Genomic DNA, 26,259 nt, shown 5'->3' with positions numbered 1-26,259 from the left:
CCGTCCACGGGCTGGATTGAAAAGACGATTGAGCCACATCCGGCACCCGGGCCTTAGTTTGGGGACCCCTGATCTAGATGAATCAAAGCTTCCTGTGCTCCTATATTGTTCCCACCCCAATAAATTTAGCATATAGAGCCCCTGGGTCTACTGTAATGTACAGTGCTTGCGAGACTGCAGCCACCTCTCATCTGAATGTGCCAGAGGCATCCCGACACATCCTGGGTGGCTCATCTTGTTTTGCTACCTGAGGCAAAATGGGAAGGTGCAGCCTCTCGCCACTGCCGCCCTGTCCTGAAGCCTCACTTACTACCGGGTTGCACAGCTGCTGTTTCCGGCAAGATCTCCTTAGACTTCTGCAAGATCTCACCGGAAGCCAACACCACTTCTCTGGCGATAGGGACGAGTGGGGCACCCATGGGGGCAAGAGCCCTGTGGGATTCTGCCACCTGAGGTGGCTGCGTCAGCTGCCTCACGGACGTGCTGGCCCTGCTGCATATGTGCATTCACATCTCTGAATTGTCAACCCCCCCATCCTGATTAAGTACTTAGCAATGCCCCTGCACAGCAATTAGCCAAGGTACATAAAAAAGAACCTGCTGGGAATCTTTCTGGCACCTTGAGGCCTTTGCTGTTACCTAACTTCTTGCGGGCGGAAGGAAAATGTTACATTTAGAAAAGGAGGAATTTGAGAAGGAAGTGCCGAAAAGGTTTTCAGCAAAACTTCTTTTAGCATAGACTTTTTTTTAAAAAAAAAAGAGAGAGAGATGAAAAGAGGCGTGTTCTTTGTAGTTTTGCAAGATAGACTCATTAACCCCATGAAAGGAACTCCCCGATGTTAGGTTGTTATTATTATTATTTAACTTTCTAGTTTTCGAATGACTGAAGATTTGGGGCAGCCTTTTTTCTGAGCCCTTGGGGTCCAAAGGAAGTAATTTAAAGGTGGAGACCTTTTCATTCCGAATCTGCAGCTAGACAGAGCCATGCAGAGGAGGAGGAGGAGGAGGACCAGGCGGGTGTCCTGCCCCCTCCCTAAAAAAAAACCAACATGACCACGCCCCTATTTTAAGGCGCCCCAAGACTTGCCCTTTCCGCCTTGGGGACGTCGCCACCTGCTCCATCAGGTGGCTCGAGCGTAAAGGCGCGCGAAGGGACCCCGAAACTGCCGCCTCGCGGGGCGGCTCCATCCTGGACGCCCGCGAGCCTGAGAAGGTTCAAGGACTCGCCAATCCCTGCGCCGCCTGCAGGCCGGAGTCCGTCCCTCCAGCCCGGCCAGGAAGGAAGTAAGGAAGGAAGGCGAGCGAGTGAGGCGGCGGCGGTGGGCGGGCCAGAAGCAGCGAACCGGCGGACGGGGAGGCAGGCGCTGGAGCGGCTCCTCCGCCTCGCCAGCCCCACAATCCCCGCCCCGGGCCCGCGGAATAAGAGCGCGGGGCGGGGCGGCCGGCTTCTCCTCTCTGGTTCTCTCGCCGTCGCAGCGTCGCGGGCGGCCGGAACGCGGCCCCTCAGGTCCGGGCACACTGGAAGGCAGGTAGGCGAGCAAGCGAGGGGGCGCCGCCGCTGCGGCAAACGGGGAGCAAGAAGAGTAAGGTCGGGGTGGGCTGCGTTGAGGAGAGGCCGGCTGTGGATGCGCCAAGAAGGCGCGCCCTTTGCACCTTGGAAGAGCCCCGGGAGCAGAGCCGGGGAGAAACTAAGGGCTGGGTGAGGCTCCGGCGAGAGCCGTGCCCGCGAGGCGAGGAGGTGTAGCGGCCGAGGAGGCGCGCGCGCGCCCGGCGACCGAGGTGCAGCGCACCGCCTGTGTGTTTATCTGCGGGCGCGCGCGCGCTTGTAAACATTTGGGTTGTGTGTACGTTTGTCTCCCTTCGTTACACTCGGCGGGATTCTGGCGGTCCGCGTCGTGGGTGCGATGTAGCTCTCCTAGCCCAAGTATGAAAAGCCTTCGTGCTTTTATGAATATTGTTTCCAATGGTGCTTGTGTGCGCCTATAAGTAGATAATACATCTGCATTTATGAAGTGTGTGTGTTGTTGTTTTTTCCTCAAGTGCCGGTCTGAAAAATCCTATTCCAGGTTGTGTAGGTTATATACATTTATGTTAAGTGTGTCTGTACGGACTGACCATAAATCATGTGCATATGGCTTTTTTTATATGGCATGTGCTAAAAAAAATGTCAGCCTTGCAACACATGCGCTAGGTTTTAGAACACGCACTCTCTTATCTAGCTTCTGGGTAGTAGGATTTTTATTTATTTATTTATTTATTTTAAAAAAACTGCTAAAGTATGCCAGTGGTTATGTAGTATTGTGTGGCTTCTCTTAAGACTATTGTACTTAGATGGGCGCAGTATTTTGCAATTATATATGCAGTAAGATGTTGTCTAGGTTGTGCAATATACAGTATGCCAGACTTACAGATGCAATCCATGTGTGTTTGTTTATTTCAGTGGGGCATGAGGATCTTTGATCTTGCGCTGCTCTCTGTGCTTTGCGTAGGGGGAGTCATGTACTATTTTTTTTCCATTGCAAGAAAATGCCAAACATTTCTACACAATGGCAAGCCTTTGTAGATATCAACGTTGTTTAGTTACACCCCACACTCTCTGTGTTTCCCAAGGTCTTGCAGAAAGAAATGGCAAAGCATTAAAACAAAGCAGGTGCCGCCCCACTGCCTGTTCTTCTGCAAGTTTAATTTCAGCGAATAAGGTGACCGAAAGGAGTTGCCTGCTGCTGTGCAGCCTCTGCCTCTCAGTCTGCTGAAATGCATCTCTTGTCATCGCTGAGCTAGAGTACTGAAGCTGTGCCAAGGAATAGTGCTGAAACGTAGTTTGTGTGCTGTCTCCCTCCCTCTGAGCGTGCTTCAATGACTCTCCTTGGTACTGCTGCTTTGACTCATTGTCCATAAAAGGAAGTAGCACTATGGAGAGCTCTTGGCAGCCACTGATTCCTCTGCATGAGACAGACTGGAATCTTTTTGACCCCGTTCTCATGGAGCCTGATCTTCACTATTGTATACCGTTTTCACTGCATCTCTGTTCTGCAGAAGCTCCCTCATGTTGGTGACCAGGAGCCACACATGGCAAAAGAGAGGTTGCAGCTTCAAAGAAAGTTAAAGGTTAACACCTTTATTCAACAGCAATGATAAACCATGGTGGTTGCCATAGTACAAAATATTTTCAGATTATACAACTATTATGTATTTCTAGCAGAGGTACCCTGTGCTGCCGCCTTAAGCTACCTATATTTATGCATATTTTGAAACTCCAGAAACCTCTGTTCTAAAGCATCATCAGTAATGTATACCTACAACACGACTAGAAATGTGAAGGCCTGGGGAAACCCATGGGAAAACTGATTCACCCCCCCCCCAAAAAAGCCCTTTGTTTTGCTTTGTTTTTATGAAAAAATGAGTTATGAAGTATTTTATTTTAGAACTATGAACAAAATATTTAATAACAGCTTTTAATAGCTCCTGCCAACCTAGCAGTTCAAAAACACGTCAAAGTGCAAGTAGATAAATAGGTACCGCTCCGGCGGGAAGGTAAATGCCGTTTCCGTGCGCTGCTCTGGTTTGCCAGAAATGGCTTTGTCATGCTGGCCATATGACCCGGAAGCTGTACGCCGGCTCCCTCGGCCAATAACCCAAGATGAGCGCCGCAACCCCAGAGTCGGTCATGAATGGACCTAATGGTCAGGGGTCCCTTTGCCTTTTATTATATTTAGTACTCTCCCCCCAAAAAGAATTCTAAACTGTAAGCAGAAGACTTATGTAAGACTGTGTACAGTATCATATTCTTACAATTCCAGTATACTAAGAACAGGCAAGTCCTGAGTTGTACTTTGAGAGTTCAGCTCTCAAATGCAAGACGAAGATGCATTTCTGCCTCTTGAAGGGCACAGCCATTGTCACAGCAGAGGGAAGAAAGATCCAGTACCTTATTTGCTTTTGGACTCGGCCTTGTTGGCATAGTTACCGGTAGTAGATCATTTTCTTTCCTTCTGACTAGGCCTCAAAGTACTGGGAGTGGCAGAAAGTACAGAGCAAAATAATTTTGTTGCAACTCAATTCATGCTGCTACAAATCTGTTGGATCCAAGATTTAAAGGCAGAATGTTAAGTGTTTATGGCTTCTACATTTGACTGGATTACAAAACAGGCAGTACACCTGGGGCTTGGTGTCGGAAAGGTGCTTTGAAATGTTGCAGAGCACAGAACATCTTCAGGTGTTTGGTCAAGGAGTCTGGGATTCTGCCAAGCATATTCCTCCTGCAACTAGAGACAAGGCTTTTGCACAACACAGCCTCTGAGTCTTCATGTTTATTACCTATTTCAGATCCCTCCATTTTTTGTAGCATGTAAAATAAGCTGGCCTATGTTTGAAAAGCGACGCGGCTGGCGGTTCGAATCCCTGCGACGGGTGAGCTCCCGTTGCTCAGTCCCAGCACCTGACAACCTAGCAGTTTGAAAGCATGAAGTGCAAGTAGATAAATAGGTACCGCTCCGGTGGGCAGGTAAACAGTGTTTCTGTGCACTGCTCTGGTTGCCAGAAGCGGCTTTGTCATGCTGGCCACATGACCCGGAAGCTGTATGCCGGCTCCCTCGGCCATAAAGCGAGATGAATGCCACAACCCCAAAGTCGTCCGTGACTGGACCTAATGGTCAGGGGTCCCTTTACCTTTACCTATGTTTGAAAATGCACCAAATCAAAAAATAAACTGACATGTTGAAAGAGCAGAAGCATGTTTCAATCTGGGCAAATCTTCCATTGTTGGAAGCCCGTGATTAATATGATAACAAATAAGAAGAAAGAGAACTGATAGTGATAGCTTAGAAAAAGAGACTGATTAAATTTCATATGCCCTGTTTCTCCGAAAATAAGACGTAGCCATAAAATAAGCCGTAGCAGTATTTTTAAACGTTCAAGGAATATAAGCCATACCCTGAAAATAAGACATAGTGATAAGCGCAGCAGCAATGCCGGCCGCGGCAGGAGGAGGAAAAAAATAAGACACCCCCTGAAAATAAGCCATAGTGGCTTTTTTGAGGAAAAATAATATAAGACGGTGTCTTATTTTCGGAGAAACACGGTAGTACTCAATTCGTTTGTCCTCCACCCCCTTTTTCTCAGCTCTTTATATGGAAATGGATGGTTTATGTCCGCTTGACACGGTGGAGAACTGGAGGTGATACGTATAATAATTCTCCAATAAATACCATTATTATTTGTTTTGGTTGTGTTTGGATGTTGATGGTTTCTGTTTTTGCCTGTTCCTCATAAACAGGCAAAACCAAAGATGTTAGGCTCCTTACAGTTTGGCAGTAGCTTGTAGCTACATTTCTAACAAAAACTTTAAAAAACAAATTCAATTTGTAATTATTGTCTAAATAAACTGTACTGCTAGTATATCAGACATGAAAATTATATGGTAAAGCGAGTTATGCGTAATACAGTTTATGTTCCCAAAGTAACAAATTGACTTTCAGTATGTAAAGGGTGCTTTAAAAAAGGGAATATTGCATGTTTTCAAACCCCCCCCCCCACCCTCCAAAAAGTTCATTTTTCTACAGCTACAAAGTTTCCAGAAATTTTGCATCTCGAAACATAACCCACTTGGATGCAGAAATCCTGAGTTCTCTTCAGGCCCAGAAGCTCTGTATAGAACTAGCAAAATCCAAAGACTGCCTTGAGCATTATGTTTATTATGTTTGTGGGGAGTGTAGTGTATTGTGTCATCTTCACTATCTCATCTGCAATATATTTGTGCACATTTTTGGAGCACCCATGAAGCAAAATTTTTTATCATAGAATCATAGAGTTGGAAGGGTCATGTAGTCTAACCCCCTGCAATGCAGGAAACTCAGCTAAATCATCCATGGCAGATGGTCATCAGTGTACAAAGACAATTTGATTTGCAAGTTGCATTAGTCCTCTTCTGGTAACTAATGTATGAAGGGGCTTCTGAGAACATGCTGGCTGACCCTTCGTACTAGACACTGGCACCAATCCAGAGGTGACCCGACGAGGGAATATAGGGCTCCACTGTTGTATATTTACTGAGTTTTTATACCAGCCTTCCTCCAGAAGGAGCCCAGTTAAATAATTTAACATTCAGCAACCTCAAAGGCTGCTAAAAAACTTCAGGTACTCAATGCCTGGGTGGATTAAAACATTTTGAGATTCACTAGAAAGGGAGTTCCATAATCAGGGTGCTGCAGAAAAAGCCATGCTGTAGGTCTCCTCCCCTGCCCTTTCTAGGTACTGTCCATTTGTGGCACCACTATATGAATCTACTGTGTTAATGGGTGAGTGTTCCTATCTCAGTGAAGGGAGCCCTGCGCATATAACACCCATGTGCACACCCACACCCTGCTTCAGAATGACACTGATTGTAGAAGTCTGCATCTATGGAGTGGAGTTAGCTGGTGCAATCTTGGAAGCCCCTCTGTGCATTTTAAATGCACAGGTGCTAAATGACTCAAGAGGTTTAATCTGTGTGATTATGGTGGTTAAGTGTGCATTTCGTCAAAAGAAACACTGCAAGCCCCAGTTGTGAAAAACTATCACAGTTAAAAGAAACAGCCAGAGTTGTTATGCTGCAGGTCTGATTTGAAAAGGGCTATTTATAGTCTTTTGTTATATGTGCCAGAGTTTGTCCAGGGTGCTTAATGCAGCCAGAATGATATATCCTGTGTACACAGATCCATGCAAATATCTAATCAAATATAGGCAAGTGGTTCTGCTTGGCAAATCCCACAAAACGCAAACGTGCGCATGTATGACGTATAAAGCTTTCAGTCATTGGGTTTGAATGTAGCTGCATGCTGCAAGCATTAGGAAACATCTGTTGTTTAGGGATAGTAGTGGTGAGGGACTAAGGCTGGCCAAAATGATTTCTCAATGAACCAGTTTAAATAATCACCTGTGTGAGAAACATAATTGTTCCATGTATATTTTTCATGGCAAATACAATGAGAAAAAATTGTTTCTGTTGCTTTTCTCACCAGTATGGACAAGTTGCAGTATTTAGAGGAGATAATTCCATCATAACTTGAGAGTATGTAAACAAGGAATTCCATGATGTTTTCAATCACATCCTCATGTCTGATAGTCTTGGGTCATTCACAGGTCACTGTGCTTCTTGATAGAACTGTGGACCAGGGGTGCTGACAACCTTCCTGTTCTCAAGATCCTTGGCTTTCACACTGTGTTCCATGGTATGATACAGCATAGATTCTGCTCTAAGGAGATGGCCAGTGACAGAAAAATGACTGCCCATGCAACAGTTTTGGGGGACTTCAGTGACTGCTATCCCTTCAAAGCCAAAGCATGAGTGCCCTAGATTCACGGATAGATATGTATGTTGTGTGTCCTGGAAGCTTCTGGAGCAGTTGATGACATGTGAAATCCCAGCCCACTTCTTGTCCTGGCTGGTGCTTCCTTTTCAATCTCTTGGGAGAGAGCTCATAGTCAAGAAAGTTGTTTTCAGTTGTATGGGCTACAGGAGAGCAACAAAAAGCTATTCGTCTGTAGTGAGTAGTGCCAAGGTGAGAGCAAGGTTATCAATAATAATCTGTCTTCTACCCCATCCCCAACACTTCTTCAGTCACCTGCCAACATGAGGTCCTCTTTGTTTATATACATCTCTGTGCTCACAAGTGTTTCTCTGTGTGGTATGTGTGCATAATTTTGCTGTCATATATAGTTATGCAAAATTTCATCCTGTCTGTCTATTAGATATGCCACATACATACATTGTACACAAATACCACCTGCACATGCAATACATGTAGAACACTCTTGGTGTCAGCTGTCATGCCAAATACCAAAGATCTCTGTATAAAAACGGGTCATACATCCAACACATGGAAATCAAGTGTCCTTCCAGTATTGTTTGTACAGTAAAGCAGGAGAAAATGAGCAAATATTACAAAAGCTTGTCAGTATGAGTGGGAGTTCTACAGCAGTAGTGATGTAAAAAAACTTCCCTAATACCCAATAGCGACATCACACCTTTCCATTGTTGGGAACTATGTTCAAGGTCAGAATGAAAGCAAAGGATGCAGTGTTTTAAAACATCAATGAAATGTAGGAGGCAATTGTAGCAGGTAACAGTCACTATAGGATGCGGGTGGCGCTGTGGGTTAAACCACAGAGCCTAGGGCTTGCCTATCAGAAGGTCTGTGGTTCGAATCACCATGAGCTCCCGTTGCTCGGTCCCAGCTCCTGCCCACCTAGCAGTTCTAAAGCACGTCAAAGTGCAAGTAGATAAATAGGTACCACTACAGTGGGAAGGTAAACGGTGTTTCCGTGTGCTGCTCTGGTTCGCCAGAAGCAGCTTTGTTATGCTGGCCACATGACCTGGAAGCTGTACGCTGGCTCCCTCGGCCAATAACCCAAGATGAGCGTCGCAACCCCCGAGTCGGTCACAACTGGACCTAATGGTCAGGGGTCCCTTTACCTTTACCTTAACAGTCACTATAAACAACACAATTAATAGGTAAACAGTTTCTGAACAGGTAAATTAAAATCCTGTCTCAATTCAAGTAACTAAGTTGACAAATTGGCTTTTCCTCTGCCTTCAATCAGGCCTCCATGAAAGACTTTTAACAGAATGCATCCCCTGTGACAAAAGTCATGGGGGAAGTGCAGGTGTTCTATGTGATTCCTGTCACATGTAACACACTATGTGTGGCCCATGGATGTGTAATATTGGCATGTCAGTGACCCACAGCCTGGACAGGTGTGCCAACGCTATATGTGTGTGGATCAGCACTCATGGTAGCTACATTCAGCATTAGAAATTCACTAGGCGCCAGGCACATTTTGCACTTGGCTATCAGACACTTGTAACCAAGTGAAGATGCCCAGATGCCAGTATGGTACCTGACTTCTCCACCATCTGGAGGTGCATGCCTGGGGATCCTTGGATCTTGACTGTTTTCACACACTAGCAACATATCCTGGAGAATTCTATCCGCCATATTTTATCTGAACAATCAGAATGAATTTCAGGAACTAAAAAGTCGTATGGAAAAATATGACTTCCAAGCCATCTGGCCCAAAAACGGAAAATAGGCATTCTGTTTTGGTGACTGTAAACCTGGTTGAAGGAGCCTTTTGGTGGTGAGTCTGTGTCCTTCCAGATGCTGTTTGACTCCAGCTCCCATCATTCTTGGCCACTGACGATTCCAGCTGGGGTTAATGGGAGTTGGAGTCCAGCATCGTCTGAAAGGCCGCTCTGGTTTGTATGAAATGCAGCACAATCCTGTGCTCGCTTACTCAGACGATGCTGGACTTCAGTGGGACTTAGTCCTAGGTAAATGCTTATATAGAATTGTGGCTTACATTTTTAAAAATCTGGAAACTATTTTTGCCTTAACCTTCCCTCGGGGTTCAGGGTAATCTTCTATAGTGTATCTTTCATGAAAGCACTTTTTGTATAGGGAGTGTATATCTTCCAAGTCCTGTGAAAGCCAGTATGCTTACTCTCATGTAACTGTGGTATAAAACAAAATGCCGCTTATTCCTTTTGACCCTTGCTCAGAATAAACACACACCATAAAAATCCTTCCCAAACTGCCAAGGCCCTTGAGAGTGGCATAGTTATGTCCTTGTTCTCCCGACACAGGGCATTGATGGTTATAATCAATGGACAATTCTCCGCTGACATTTGAAATTGCAGTGGAGCAGAAGGTATTCTCAGTATATACGACCCAAGCTCCAGTTTTCCTGGAATATATTACCGTGTTTCTCATATTATAAGACATGTCTTATATTTATTTTTTCCTCAAAAATACACACTATGACTTATTTTCAAGGGATGTCTTATTTTTTTCCTCCTCCTCCTGCCACGGCCGGCATTGCTGCTGCGCCTATCAGTGTGTCTTATTTTCGGGGTATGGCTTATATTCCTTGAATGCTTAAAAATCCTGCTATGGCTTATTTTATGGGTATGTCTTAAAATATGAGAAACAGGGTAGGAAGACAGTGCAAAATCTAGGAAGGGGCTTTTTCTATTTGGTACCTGCAGCGGATTTATTTTCATCCATGCTGTGCACATGTTCTGTGTTCCCAGTCACATTATTTATTTATAGTGGTACCTCTACTTACGAATAACTCTACTTACGAATGTTTCTACTTACGAATGGAGCTCTGTCCACCATCTTGGATGCGGTTTAGATAGGATTTTTTCTACTTACGAATTTTTAGATAGGGTTGCTTCGACTTACGAATTTTTTCTCCCAATGCATTCCTATGGGATTCAACTTACAATTTTTTTCAACTTACGAATGTGCGTTCGGAACACATTAAATTCGTAAGTAGAGGTACCACTGTATTTTATTTGAAGGGGGGGGGACACCCAAGAAACATTAAAACCAAAGATAACAACAGCAATAAAACAAAAACCTAAAATGTTAGTCTAGATATTTATATGCATATATAAATGTTGAATTCTGCCCATCCCACTTAAAAGGATGAGCACAACAAGAGGCCATAGACATAATGAGTTAACTCTCCAACTTAAGGGCCAAAGACTTGGATAAATAACAGTGTTTTTGCCTGGCATCTAAAGACAGACCATGATGGTGTCTGGGAAGAGCATATTCCATAAGTGGAGGCCACCACTGAAAAGTCCATTCAGTTGCATTATTACTACAACATTTGCAGCTTCCATAACAATACAGTTGTACCTTCACTTACGTATCCCTCTGGATACGTAAACTTTGGGATGCAAACATGGCAAGCCTGGAAGTATTTTCCCGGGTTTCGCCACATGCGCATGCACAGAAGTGCTCTACGTGCCACACGCATGTGCAGAAGCGGTCCTCCAGTTGCTAATTTATTGGAATGTGGCTGGACCTCTGGAACGGATCCTGTTTGCAACTGGAGGTACCACTGTACAGTATTTGAAACTCGCTTTCAAGGTTTCCCATTTTTCGTTTTGACAATATATTATGTATTGTATAATAATGTTCATGGGCATATGTTTAGATGTGATGTGCCTCTTTTTACAGCTTGAAAAAGATAAACCAGATGGCTAAAATGTGTATTTTGTTGGTATGAAATTCTACATTTTGAAATTTACTTAAAGCTATAAAAGTTGTGGGTTTTAGTTCTAGAAATTGATATCTTGCTTCCTTTTCTTGGAATCCTAGACCTAAATACTTAAAGTAAAAATGAGTCCATGAAAGATCAACAAAATGTGTTTCCAAGTAACTGTGAGTAGGATTGAGAAAGAAGTCACAAATATAGATCTTTCAGAGTATATTTTCTTTTGATTGGTGTGTGTATAAAGCAAGCTGCTAAATGACTGGAAAATGTTTGGAAGACTCTATCATTGTTTGCCACTTGATTTGACATCCATATACCTGTAGTAGATTTAGTGCAAATAACTTTCAAAGACGCCTTCCTATTCACCTGAAGCTTTTTTTCGTGTCAAGTACTAGATAGATGCAATCAAGGTTGCTGATTCTCTTGGGGTCAGGCAGCTAGCTGTCTGTGAGCATTTCACAGTGAACACAGATTATGGATCACATACTCTTAATCTACTTTTGGAAGGTTTGTGTGAGGACATGCTGACTTTCTTCTCTCTCTAAACCTGATGTTAAAAAGGTAATGTTCACTGAGAGGTGGACTTTTTGCATAAATAAGCAGTCCCACTGAAAGTAATGAGAAATGTACATGATTGTAGTTAGATTACTTTCGTAGCTTTTCACTTGGCATGTACCAGCTGCTTCAGTGGTTCTTGAATAGGAGATGTACAAGGTCAGACCAGCTTCAGAGGAAGCTGTTCTCACTGAGGTCTACAGAGGAGGAAGGTCAATATACCTTCTAGAAAAGTAGCTGCTTATTAATGTGTGTGTATGTCTTCAAATAAAACTTAGTGATATTTTGACCTTCACATCCACCAGTTCAGCTTCTGAACTGGGAGCATGCGAAAACTTAAGATCTGCTACGGTATTTTGCTAGTAGTCTCTGGTTCTACATCTTTCAGACATCCAAGTTGGGCTTAGTCAGAATGCCTTCAGCTAATCTGTTGTGTGGCCTCAGTACCAGGCAAGACGTGGGAATTGTGTTCACTGTACTCTTATTTATTGTGTGCAGTATACAGTCATACCTCGGTTTAAGTACGCTTCAGTTTGAGTACTTTCAGTTTAAGTACTCTGCGGACCCGCCTGGAACGGATTAATCCACTTTCCATTACTTTCAATGGGAAAGTTTGCTTCAGGTTAAGTATGCTTCAGGTTAAGTACAGACTTTCGGAACCAATTATGTACTTAAACCAAGGTACCACTGTATAACGTTTGCATATTCATGGGGTTCTGCAGTGGTTATTGTGTCTGGCTTCACATTGTAGACAGGCCACAGTTCCCATTTTGGGAACGGAACCTGAGAGCTAAACAAGGTCTTCAGGGCTACAGGGCAGGTTCATGACAAAAGTGGGACTTGAATCCAAGTCCAACTCTCTTACAATGCATGGCCTTACTCTGGCTGTGGAATCTTCTGCCCATGAAAATCTAAAGCATGGGTGGGGAACTTTTTCTTTCCTTTGGGGACTGGGTGCTGGAAGAGGGCAGGGCCAATGACAAAAGTGGGCAGGGCAGGCCACCCCTTCTTTCTGCCACCCCTTTCTCCCTCTTCCTTGCTTGTTTAGGGGAGGGATGGATCGCCCTTGCCTCACACATTCCTTTTACCACTTAACCCATTGGGACTCTCTTTTCCCTCCGCCCACACCACCCGGTTTCCCTTTTCCTTGCCAGAAGTCTAAAATTGTTTGCTTGCAGTCAGCTCCCCGCCTTGTTTTATTGCTCTGCCTGTTTTCGCTTCCTCCCTCCCCTCTGTCTTCTCCCCCCCTCCCCCCTAGGTTTCCCCCACCAACATGAAGCTGCAGGTTTTCCACCCCAGTCTAAAGTCTTTGGAACTTGGGATCACTTGCAAAATGGCGGCCCCCAAGAAACGAATCTCTATGTCACTCTGTGCGTTGCAACACACTAATCAAACTGCTTTTTGTTTTTGTCTTTCCAGGCTAGCCGATTCATATTTAAAATGGAAGTTGACATTAATGGGGAGTCCAGGTCTATCTTAGCTACTCTCCCATTGCCTATTGCTGATGTGAGTGCCACGGGCAAGGCCGAGTCCGAGAAACCTCGCTGCTCCAGCACCCCATGTTCGCCGATGCGCCAGACTGTTTCAGGCTATCAGATCCTCCACATGGATTCTAACTACTTGGTTGGCTTCACGACAGGGGAGGAGTTGCTGAAATTAGCTCAGAAGTGCACTGTGGGGGAGGAGAAAAAAGTCGAAGCGGTAGTGCCTACCTTGCGTTCCAAACAGCTCGATTCAGGACTTTCCCGCTCCTCCCGGGTGTGTAAAGCCAGAAGCAGGTACTACCAGCCTTACGAGATCCCGGCGGTCAATGGCCGGAGAAGGCGGCGGATGCCCAGCTCAGGGGATAAATGCACCAAGCCACTACCTTATGAACCCTACAAGGCTTTTCACGGTCCTTTGCCTCTTTGCCTTTTCAAGGGTAAAAGGGCTCACTCTAAATCCCTAGACTACCTCAATCTGGACAGAATGAACATCAAGGAACCAGCCGACACAGACGTACTTCAGTATCAGCTCCAACACCTCACCCTAAGAGGGGACCGTATGTTTGCTCAGAACAACACATGAAGATAAATTGCCCTTGGCTCATCTTTGCATCAAAAAGCTCTTTACAGGGTGGACAAGCCATGCATGGGGTTCTTGGCTGCAGCAGCAAAGTGTTACCAGACCGCTGTTTGTATGAGTAAGATTATGAAGATGGCATGGGGTGGAAATCACGTGGAAGTAACTACTTGGAAATTCTGTATGCAGATATCTTTAGAACAGTATAACAAAACAGGAGGTTTTGCACATGGATACCTGGACTTGTGACGATATAAATTCAGAAATAGGTATACTATGACTTCTGTTTCTAACTGGACTCGCTGTAAGAAATTACTCATGGATAAGCACTGAAATACACTCTTACTTAATACTAAGCATATGTGTGTAAATGTAATGACTTTTGCATCATAGGAAAAATACGTTTGAGTAAGCCCATGTGCTCTTTAAAAGAATCCAGTCTACACTTGCCGTAACTGGTTTTGCACTGGGAACAAAGCAAAAAAAAAAATCAATGATGAAATTAAGCCTGAGTACTTAAGTTACTACAACTTTTTTAAAAAAATGTAATTGAATTACTTTTCAAGTTTCAAATTGGTTTCATTGTATTTAAAACAAAAACAAACTTCAACTGTTTTGGAGGAAAATGGAATATTGGAAGGCAAACATTAACTAATTTTAATTTAGTTTGGTTTGTTTCTTTTTAAAAAAAGTTGTCTTCACACCTACATGAGGATCTTTATGTTGTGTATATACATCGTGAACAGCTGCACCTGGATCTGTAGTATACAAATACTAGTTTAGATTCTAGAACTACCATATTACATTATTATCGTTGCGGGGAGGGTCTTGCTAGACCACATTTTAGCACTGCACCTGAACATTCCAGTTTATTTACAGCACTGAATACTACTTTTTAAACCTTGATTTGGGATTTGGGTTTGTTTGTTTGTTTGTTTGTTTTTTTAAAAAAAGCCTTGAAGGCTTTTACTGGATTATGAATCATGTCGAATGCACTGATTTAAAATGTTTCTTTGCAAAATCATGTCAAAAGAAATCCTAATTTATCTTGGCTTAACCATAGCATTTAAAAATAATTGATAATTTTGTTTGTTAGTCTCTTTAGGATGTGCAGTTGTACAACCATTTTAATGTTTTTGATCTGTAAGTTATTTAGAAGTGAAAGCTTCAATTTTGAAGAAATGGGCTGTGAAACAAAATCATTAAATAATAATAATAATAATAATACTGGTAATTCCTGGCACAGTTCTGACTTTTCTGAGTAGAAAGACAGGGTTATTTGTCTTTTGGGAAGAATTGGAGAAGGGAGCACATGCTTTGGAAACTAGGCTTTGTCTCATACTTGACACCTTTCCCCCACAGTTATGTCGAACCTGCAGAATCTGTCAAAAGATTTTGTTTAACTTTGAGGGAGCGCTAGTAATTATTACAACTTGCACCGTTATATTGTAGTGAAGAATGATTTCTTAAGAAACGATTCCTACATAGCTTTTAGTTTGACCAGAAGAATACCGTCCAATGCCAAAGAGGGTTTTTACACTTATTGGTTAAACATTATTTATTGATTTTACCCTGTGGAACGACATTGTTGACTATGAAATAAAAAGGATGATGTGCATACTTTTATATGGTCCTGGCATGTGTTGTGGCTTTGAGAGTTAGACACTTGGTGATGTGCCTAAAGTGTTAATATTTTTCAGGGTTGTCTGAAATTTACTTCATATATATATATATATATATATATATATATATATATATATATATCAAAAAGCATTTGGGTTGCTTAGGCTTGATATGAAGCAAAGGCATAGAATTCTAACTGCATATTTATACCATTAGAAAATGGTGTGGCAACACTCCCTTCCCCCACCACCCAACATTGTAATAACAAGAAATGCGGCAAACTGTGTTTGTGTACAGCTCACTTCACTCTGCTGTTTCCCTCCCTTGGTGATATTGTACATGGGAGGGTTTTCATGAAGATGAGCTGCAGACTTTCTTGTCTTCACCTCACCTTGTTACTGTGCAAAATGGATAACTCCGAAAGGAGCCCATTGCGGTCATGTGCAAAGTGGTCTTCTTTTGGCAAAGAAATAGACAATTCTAGCTGTGTTGCCCTGCTAGAGATACCGGTAGGAAGGTCTTTGCTGTCCCAGCTGACTTCACTTTAGATCTCCACTAAAGGAGCTGGTTACCCCTTCAGACCTTCATGAAACATATGGAGGTCAGAAAGCTGGGCCAAGGTAGATGGAGGGGTGATTGATGGAGTGACATTGGGGGCAGGACCCAGAAACATGGTCCTCCTCCATTTATTAGCTCTCCGCCCAGGAGGACTAACATGTGAGTGGAGCTTCAGTCATGTTCCTATTGGCAAAACCTGAGCATTGCTAGACTCTGAAGTAATTTTAACTACCAAATAATATCTTCACACGATTTTAAATCGGTCCGTTATTTCAAAATTCACCTATTCTAGATATCCTGCAAGAAACATTGGTTAGGAAAGAGATGCTCTCGGGGATTTGACAGAACCCTGATTCAAAGCAATCTATTATTATATGAGCTATTGTAATTCTTTGCAGCAGTCAAGTTAAATCAGGAATTGCTATTCAGGCTCACACTAGGAATTCCTCTACAGCTGCCACACTGTTCCCGTTCTTTTTATTGTTTGTTTAATTCTAATACAATTAAAGGCTTGTCTCACTGGTGAAAGAAAAACATGCAGATATTTGGGTCCTTGAAATAATGTCTCCGTATAGAAGGGATGCTTCTTCCATCTGGTTGAGCATTTCCCCCCTTTTTGCACGTCATGTGCGACACAGTTCTTTCTGTGTTTATTGGGAAGTCAGTCCCACTGAGTTCAGTGAAGTTTATTCCCCATACAAGTGTGCACAGGGCAGGGATGACCTTCTAGATGTGTTGGACTCCCATCATCTCTGATTATCGGCCTTGCCAGCTGGGGCTAGTAGAAAGGCACCACTGGATAGGGTTTTTGACTTCACTGTAGTGAAGAGTTTAATGCGCCCTGTATACTTTAGACTCATGCATCCCAATCCAGTGAAAGAATCCTTCAAGTGAAAACAGGTTTTCCATCACAGATCTTCCATCTTAAGGGGTTCAAAGGATGCTGGAAGGAAATCCCTTCATGTAAATTCTGTGGGGAGGGTGGCGTGTGTGCTAGAAGACAGTTGTGCTGTTACCTGGCAGTGACAATTAACTATTACATGGGGAAGGGAGGAAGTAGGCGGTTCATCTCCCTCCTGACCATCCAACAGGTGATCAGTGCTGCTGTAGTGAACAGCTTTCATCACCTGTTGGGTGACGAACAAATAGGTTCAATAGCCTCAGCTGTGGATCTCATAACAGGCAAATAGACTGCAGTTGTAGCTGCATATGACAAATCTGCAGCCGTTAAATGTAGACAAGCTAAATTTATTTTAGGACTGGGTAGAAGACTTTTTAAGTTTTCACAGCAAAATAAAAAAATTTCCTTCAGTAGCACCTTAAAGACCAACTAAGTTTATATTTTGGTATGAGCTTTCGTGTGCATGCACACTTCTTCAGATACCTGAAGGAAGTGTGCATGCACACGAAAGCTCATACCAAAATATAAACTTAGTTGGTCTTTAAGGTGCTACTGAAGGAAATTTTTTTATTTTGCTTCGACTCAGACCAACACGGCTACCTACCTGTAAGTTTTCACAGCCATCTCTGCATATTTTTGGATCTCGACGCTACCCAAAGAAAAGAAGTCACTTTCTTAATTCGTTTGAGGGCTTTCTGTTACCTCCAAGCCTGCTTTTGTTCTTTGCAATCCATAACTTCAAATATGTCAATGCATGTTTATTCTCCTTTGAGGTTCCGTGTATCATCTTAGCAGCAGCTAGGAATTTGTGCAAGAGATCCACTGCTAGATGAAAGCGTGGCAGGCTGCCAAATCTCAGCTCCTCTACAATTTATGCAAAGCCTGCAATCCTAAGCTCATTTACTGGGAAGTTTGTTCCATTGACATGAGAGCCTTCCATGGAAATGTAGGGAGAGACTGTGGTGTAAAATATGCTCCTCAAAGACTATTGCAAAGCCAATTAAGTTCAGAATTTCCAATCAGAGAAGAAAAACTTTAATCCAGTGTTCAGGCCTTTGAATTTAATATAAATCTGGAAACGGTCAGTTTTGTATACGTTTATTCTTATATTTGTTATGTCCCATTTCCACATTAATTTGATTAATAAACAACAACCCCCATAGCTCTGCTTTAATTTAATTTCTGTATGTTTCTGTATGCCATTGTAAACTTTTATAACAGTATTTTCCAAAATGCCCATGTTTTTTGTTGTTGTTTAATTGCATTTGGGAGTGTTTATTGAGCTAAGAACTGTACTGCAAATTTTGGAGAGGTACAGAATCCAAACGGTATTGGTTTTCCAACCTGTGTACGAGTCCTGGAGGTAAGAATTAGGTCAGCTTGTTTGTGGACTAAACTGAATTCTCCTTAACTCTTATATTGAATGCAAATAATGAAACCTGAATCTATGTCTCTTGGGTTAGATTTCAGCATGGATTTGAGGATGTGGATAAACAATTATATGTGGAGTGTGGATATCAGGAGACGGAGCCTTTATCAAGTGTTAGCAGGTATGAAAAAGAAAACGTGCAAAATATTAAGGGTCACCGGGTGCTCAGTCAAAGAACAAGTGTAGCTAACATCCTCAATCTCTATGCATTATTTGTGAAAGTAAACCTTGCGCTAACCGTTTGAGCACTTCTATAGCTAATAGTTACCAACCCAGTAATGTGCTTGATGACAATCTGACATATATGAGCAATTACAGTACCTGCTCCCACCCCTCTGTTTTCTGTTGAATCTTAACTACTAGATTCTGACTCCATGAAGCTCTTGGTAACTAGCAGAGTTATTTATGAAGGTGATATGCAGTTTTCTTGCTGGGCTCGAAACACAGGTTTTATTTAATTCACTGATCATAAATACAAGCTTCTTCATGTAACTTTTCTTTCCTCTCCCCTTCTACCAGCAATGCCCCACTTTTAAAAATCTTTGTTTTGTGTTGGGAATTCTTCTGCATTTATATCTAGGTGGTTATTAAGTTTTACAGGAATCTGTAGGAAGGAAGGATAAGGCACCTGTTTAGAGTACACGTTTGAGCAAAGGAAAGACAGCTTTGGCATCCAGGAACATCCTTCCACCCTCCCAACGCTTCAGGATATAATTTTCTATGGTTTCCTGACAACTGAACCTAAAGCGGTGGTGGTTGTTTTTAAATCTGCTTGATCCCTATAAAATACTATGTGAAAGATGATAACAGCTTATTGTTGAAACCTAGAACTTGCACACTCCTAATGACTCATCCACGACTGTTATACCCTGTTTTGTGTACACTGGGTTAGTGATGTTACCTAATCCACGATGTTTAGTCATTTTCCATTGTTGTCGAAGATGGTGAACTTTCTTTCTCTGAAGGACACAGAGATATGAGCTGTAAGAACTCCAGCTACCCATTAGTGGTTTGAACACCTAATGAAAAGTGGGAGAAAGCCACAGCTTTCTGCAGGGCTGCACATTATCTTGTTTCTCCCTCTGCCTCTCACACATACACAATTTCCACAAGCGCGTTCCGAGTGCTTTTAGCATTCTATTTTTGGAGCAAATTGCTGGAGTAGTTTTTTCAGAGGCAATGTGCGATGTGCTGTCTGCAAATGGATTAAGCTTTAAAGCAAGAATGGGAGAGAACAGTACAGGGATATACCAGGCTGTGGTGAAGAGTAAATGCCGCGTTGAGGAGGAAAGTATGAAATATTGGGGCTTCAAATAAATGAATATCAATTAAGCAAGGCCAGTTTTACGCTGAAAAGGGGGGGGGGAGTAACCTCTCCCATGGAAAAGCGTCCTTACCACTTTTACGTGGGGAAAAATGCTCCTGTGTTGCACTATCCTTTTGCAAGTTATTTTGTAGTGAGCCAGTGTCACTGTAAACCATGAATAATCTATAACAGCAATGTGTATTAAAATATTTTTAATAGATGTGTCTTTATAGCACTAAAAAGGAGACTAAATGATTGTTTTAATTATCCCATTGTTTTTCTGCCTATTGGTCAGAACACTGGAAGATGGTAGCAAATTCTAGTTACTACTTGAGGAATTGGTTAGAATGCTGCCTGCATATTTCAACTGATATCTCCATGGATAAAAGGATTTTAAAAGGCAGAATATTCCAGAGCAGAAATGTGGTGAAACAAGCCTATTTATGGGGTATGACCCTAACAAGTCAAATTGTGGGTTAGATGCTATTAAACCTAGTGACTCTATTACTACCGTACTTCCAGGGAGATAATAGGAGTACCCATTTCTCCAGAAAGCTTGGTGTAGCCCATACTGTACTTTGATTTCTTGAATGTGCTGAGTTAAGAGATGTGCTATGGAAAACCTTTCAGTCACACCATAGTGTTGCTTCTTTGAATTTACTATATTTCCTCTTGCTTGTCGTGCAGCATTGCTGAGTGTTGTGAGCTGATACTCTTTCCTCTTAAAGGAACAGCAGTGATAGATCATGAAAACTGCAACCTACACATCAGCATTTTAGTCAGAAGCCCTTTTACTGGATCACTAATACTTGTGTGCATAGTAAAGTGCCTGGACCCAGAATGAAAAGGATGATAGATGTTTGTCATTGTAAACTTCTATTTTTTGGCTTTTCTTCAAAGGAAATGCTGTTGGGGGGGTGTTTGTTTGTTTTTGAAAAAAAAATATCCGTGCACATTGCCATCTTCTTCCCCTCCACCCTCCCAAAGCTTGTTGAAGTACAGATCTATCTCTCAAAACAGCTGTAGGCTTTCACATCCAATCCAGTGTGGTGGCTTCCATGATTAAATGAGCTGAACCTGAGCCAGAAGGCAAAATGTCTGTGGAACAAATGAGAATCTCTTTAGTGAGCAATTTCTACAGGGGAAATTTCAGAGGTGTTTATATAGACTTCAAAAAGTGTGCTTAATTGGATTTTGTTTGTCAAGAGGGAAATGAAAAGATTTAGGTTCGGGGGCATTTTATCTCTCTTAAAACAGTGTAGAGGAAAGGGGAAACTAGACTTAAATGCAGTTCATGATTAATGCTCAACCTTGAGCATGTGAAATACTGTGGGCTGCTTATATCTGGTTAACAAGCTGAGCTATATTCAGCTACGTTGAACAGAAAAAATCATGAGCCTCAAATCTTATCAGTAGGTAGAGAGAAAAAGCGGAGGTGAGTGGGGAAACAAAAGTGGCATTTCATAGCCTGAGTACGTGTTATGGTTTGAGACAAGCTAAATTAGATCGTTTACTCATTATTGCTAAGGACATGTTATCTAAAAGGCAGCATTCGCTGGGATGATCATGTCCAACTAGCTATTAGCACTCACATTAAGGCAGTTGTCCGATTGAAAGGCTAAAGATGAGAGCACCATCAGGATCCTACAAAACATACAAAGCAGGAGTAGAGAAGCAAAAGTTGTTGCGCTCCAGGAATGATGGAAGTTGTAGGTCACTAACACCTGGAGGACCAAAGGTTCCCCACCCCTTATCTAAAGGTTTCATGTAATCTCTTAGGAAATGCAAACTTAACCACAAATTTTGGAAAGAAGATCATTGGCTTCGCAAAGTATAGTGTTACCTTGGTTTAAGAACAGCTTAGTTGATGAACAACTTGGATTAAGAACGCTGCAAACCTGGAAGTAGGTGTTTTGGTTTGTGAACTTTGCCTTGGAATAAGAACATGTTCCGCTTCCTGTTGAGTGTGTTCCATTTGTAAATTGAGTCCCCCGCTGCTATGGGAAAGCACGCCTTGGTTTAAGAACGCTTTAGTTTAAGAATGGACTTGCGGAACGGATTAAGTTCGTAAACTAAGGTACCACTGTATAACTCAGTAGACACTTCTAGTGTACAGGACTCAAATGAGAAGAAGAGTAATGTTTTCCAAATCGTTTCCTAAGTTTTTGAACCCTTATAATTAGTTTGTTGTTCAAATGATAAAGGACGGACCTTTCTGGCTCTTTTCTTCACATTGTGAAATGAAGCCAAGTTGACTTTATTGATTTCTGAGCCAGTTGTTTGTTGGATTTAGCGCATTGCCATAACTGATTCAGCACATTGTTGCAAAGCAGCCCAAAATAGGTGCAGCAAAGATGTGCTAAAGCTAAACATACGGCCACCGTCTTTGAAATTAGCTGAAAATGGAGGAACAGCTCCTGTTATGTTTGTTGGACTGCTTATTCTGGAAATCCTGCATTGAAATAGCATGAAAATCAATTAAATCACAATAAAATGGTGGGCAAATAAAGGGAGAGGAACAGAAAAGGGCAGACAACATCGGTGGAAATATAGGACAGGGTGGTGACAGTCCCATTAATGCTAAGCTAGTTTCCAGTTCTTTTTTTAAAAAACAACAACAACACATGAGCATTAGCTTAAGTTAATAAAATAGCACGGTGTGGCTGTTGGTGAAAAATTGCTTCCATGTGATGGGGGTTACAGGCTTGCAGCTGTGACTTGCCGCATGACTTGACCAAATCACATCAGCAGCCATCAGAGCTGTGGTGTTGAGCCCTCAAGATTAAATATGCATTTCAGCAAAAACAAGGCAATGCTTGTCAGTGTCTGAATCAGGCTAAATCAGCACGCATAGAAAGCAGAGGAAGTATAATAAGACAACAGTGGGAGAGAATGTTATAACTAATTTTAATGTCAGAAAGGTGCAACGAATTGTAACTTTGTTTATTAATAGAAACAAAATAAATTGTTGAGGTCAATTTCAATGTCAAAAGACGATTTGTATTTTTAATTGAATTTCAAAAATAAAACATTAATTAAAAAGTGTTGCTTCTGTATCTATCGTATTCACTTTTATTTTTGAAGTTCAGTAAAAATATTAAGAAAAAGATGCAGTGACTTCTACAGCAGGGGCAAAAATAAAATATTGCTCATTTATTTTAGAAGTTACATTAGCTTTTTTTTATTATTGCATGTCTATCCTGCCTTTCTTCCAAGGATCTCAAGGTGGTGCCCCCCATTTTAGCCTCCCAACTTAAAGACTGAGAGACAATGACTGGTCCAAATGAGCCCCCGGGACGCTCTACCCGGGGTTCTTGTGGGGATCCGCGTGGCTCCCGTGGAATTCCCCCCCTCCGCGATGCCAGAAACCTCGGAGCTTGAGGTTTCTGCGCCTCTCCACCAGCGCAGTAGACCGGAAGGCCTCTCAAGGCCGCTTACACACGCAATTGCAGCAACATAAAACAAAATGCATTCTAAAAAATGCATGCAAGGCAATCCGATTACAAAACCTAAACTAAAAAAATAGCAGTTTAGTAAAATGCAGATTGAAAATAAAATGAGTTTTAAATTTTACATTGACCGGCAAGCTTTTCTTCTCTACCTGTCTGTGCCTTAACTTCAACACTTCCCCACACTTGTCATGTGATTGACAGCCTTTAATCCCTGATTTTCATTAGTGAATCCCGTACATGGTGATAGGTGGTGCGGGAGGGGGAGGATTCTAAAGCCGTTTATCTGCCAAGTGTCAGGAAGAATTATTTATGTTTTCCATTGTGACATTCCACTGCTGACAGTAGGAACTGTGTGTGTCAGTCCACATCATCTAATAGCTGCCGGGCGTGTTAGCCAGCATGCTATAGGGGTCACACAAGGACACTGCGCTTTGTGAACCTGGTTGCTTTTATCTCCTCTTGGTGCCTCTCCTTTGCATTTTCTGTTGGTGTATGTGTGCGAGAATGAGGATGCAGATGTTAAAAAGCTGCTCACTCCAGAGTTGCAATGGGGGGGAAAGAATTGATTCAGTTCGAATTTATCAAATTTGAGCATTCCCGAGAACCGAAACGTAGCCGTCTTGTAAAATTATTCTTAATTCGCATTCTGCAATGCAGTTCTTGAAGCTGCCTCAGGCTGTTATCCAAATGGTAAAGCCCTCTGGTAGAGCAGTTTGGGTGGTCAGCCATACAAATTCCTCATAAACACTCACATGAATATCAACTCTTCGGAGACCACCCAAAGATAGGTGGGTGTTTTCATACGAACTTGCACAATACACCATAGCTTGCTGTATTTATAACTTGCCTTTCCTCCAAAGACCTCAAGGTAGGATATGCGGTCCTCTTCATTTTTATTTTCAGATACAGTAAGTGGTCAGCCAGTGAGTTTAGTGGCTGAGCAAGGATTAGTCTAACCTAGTCTAACCATTGCACCATACTGCCTGTACAAATTCTGAGCTTTTTTAAATTGCAAGTATTGTATTCACCCTTTTCAGGTGCATAGACCCATCCACATATGCTCTCCAGAGTTGTGTAATTCCAGAAAAAAATCCCCATAATGCATAATGGAGGCTCTCTCTCTCTCTCTCTGGATAATCCGTATAGGGGATGGGGCTAAGAGGTCATGCCCTGGAAGCATACCTGAAAAGATAACAGGTAAAGTGTCCTCTGCAATAATAATTTTTAAGGGAGAAACGAAAGCAGCACAAACTGTCTGGAACAATTATATATTGCTAGAAATGAGTGCTATGAAAATCCAGTAAAGAAAATAATAATGTTGATTTTGGAGCCATGGTGGATGGATGCGTCCTTAATATCTTTCACAGCCTTAATTTACATTTCATGCAAGTGTGAGGATCTCATTCATAGCAGGCAGCTGAGGACTAAATCAATATTGCTTTCTGCCTACTCTCAGCCATGGAGAAATTTAATATTTCAGGAAGGCTCGGTAGTTAATTTGGATTTTAGAGCAAGCCTTTTTCAAATGTGCTGATACGAAGCACAAGATGGCAGGATTTCAGAAGGCACTCGTATATCATTATGGCTCTCCCCACACCCACCCGTGTTTTGCCTGACTCCGTCTTCTCTGCCTCAGTGACAGAAAATTGAATTCAGTAAAAAGTCTCTTCATTGTTTGGAATAATACTGGGAAAAGTGAATTGTTGTTCTTGCTTTCCTTGCTTTGTTAAAATTCTTAAGAGATCGTTCAGATCATTAAAGCTGAAGAAAGTCTTGCATCTGCAGCTAAGTGGTTTTTCCTGTGCACCCCTTTCAAGAGAAAGCAGCTGAGAGTCAGGCTTTAGAAATGATCTGGAGGAGAGGCTGGTAAGACAACAAAAACAATGGAGTTAACAAAAGAGAGAGTGACAATTGAGAATAATTGCATATATCTGTTGCCTTCCGCACACAGCTTCAGATGGGAGCTGTTTGTGTGCATCCTTTCACAATCAGAATTAGGGTGGGGTTGTATATTTACTCCCGCACCCAAACATACATGCATACATTTCGACTGGGATCCATCCATCCGTCTGCTAAATGGGGAGCTTTTTAGGGTGGTGACTTACTGTACCGACAAGTTGACAGAGTCCACCCCCCTCTCTTCAATAGAAATACTGCTGCTGGTTTTTTAAGCACCAGTGAAACAACCCAATAACATTCCTGCTTGCTTTTGAATAGAAAAATGCAATGAACAATTGTGACATAGCATTGTTCCTGGGGCTGTTTAAGGAAGAGAGTAATGGCTGACCCCACTGAACATTAACATGCTCTTCTAACATGTAAGAATCTACATAGATTGGGGGGCTTTGAGACAGGATGTCTGCTGTGACCTATTTCTAGGTCCCATCGTTCAGCCCGGACACTGAGGTCCAGCTCCGAGGGCCTTCTGGTGGTTCCTTCACTGCGAGATGTGAGATTATAGGGAACCAGGCAGAGGGCCTTCTCGGTAGTGGAACGCCCTCCCATCAGATGTCAAGGAAATAAACAACTATCTGGTTTTTAGAAAACATCTGAAGGCAGCCCTGTTTAGGGAAGTTTTTAATGTTTGATGTTTCATCATGTTTTTAATACTCTGTTGGGAGCTGCCCAGAGTGGCTGGGGAAACCCAGCCAGGTGGGCAGGGTATAAATAAATTATCATCATCATCATCATCAATATCTGGCAACAGACTGGGTTGCTGGGTTGAATCTCATTCTTATTAGAAGACATTGGCACTGTAGTGGTCCCTGGCCCAAATATATTCCTTTTATCAAGATCACTAAAGAGTTATGTTCTATAAAGTTTCTGAAATAAGATAGACCATGCAGGTATCTGCAAAAAAGCTTTGCATTTCCAACCACTACCAGTATATTCTTTTTTCAGTTTGTGCATCATCTTTCCTGGAGCAAAATGCAACTGGCATCCGTCAAGTAGCACTCCACCCAGACTGCAGCTGCTTGCATCAGCCCTGACCATTGTGGATTTATTGGCGGCATAAAGCTATGAGACGTCATGAAATCATGAACTTTGCCTTTGTGAAGGCAGCCTCTCGATCTTGTCGTCAATAACCAGGACATGGTGGATTAAAGTTGTAGGTTTAGTTATGATGCTATGAATTTATTTTGCAAATACTGGATCAAGTTCACCATTCTAAAAAAATAATAAATAAATAAATCCCAATTCCATAATGCTAGTTGGAACTTGCCCATGTCATGTGATTATTTGCCCTAAGCATTCTATTCAGCTTAATGAAAGATACATTTCTCTTTGTTTAGCCTGAGTCTGGATTCAAAGCTCTAATTCAGGCCAGG

General features: G+C 42.3%; 1 protein-coding gene across 3 annotated transcripts; it reads left to right on the top strand.

Annotated features, from left to right (window-relative positions):
* Positions 1-1,120: 1,120 nt before the first annotated feature.
* On the top strand, positions 1,121-15,287 carry MACIR (macrophage immunometabolism regulator). 3 transcript variants are annotated; one of them, XM_035100200.3, is made up of 2 exons: positions 1,121-1,528; positions 13,020-15,287. In XM_035100200.3, exon 2 carries the CDS (start codon positions 13,041-13,043, stop codon positions 13,665-13,667), a length of 627 nt encoding a protein of 208 aa, XP_034956091.1. In that variant the 5' UTR covers positions 1,121-1,528; positions 13,020-13,040; the 3' UTR covers positions 13,668-15,287. The 3 variants fall into 3 exon arrangements, with proteins under 3 accessions (XP_034956091.1, XP_088508954.1, XP_060136153.1); XM_088652828.1 differs by having other exon boundaries at positions 1,171-1,283; XM_060280170.2 differs by lacking the exon at positions 1,121-1,528 and adding an exon at positions 1,775-1,923.
* Positions 15,288-26,259: the final 10,972 nt, after the last annotated feature.

Source organism: Zootoca vivipara, chromosome 10 (assembly GCF_965207765.1).
Source record: "Zootoca vivipara chromosome 10, rZooViv2.hap1.1, whole genome shotgun sequence".
Lineage (NCBI taxonomy): Eukaryota > Metazoa > Chordata > Lepidosauria > Squamata > Lacertidae > Zootoca > Zootoca vivipara.
Note: the sequence above shows the minus strand (reverse complement) of the source record. Positions and strands in the feature narration are given on the sequence as shown.

Coding starts and splice junctions, on each gene's coding strand:
- MACIR (XM_035100200.3), top strand. CDS start 13,041: ATGGAAGTTGACATTAATGGGGAGTCCAGGTCTATCTTAGCTACTCTC.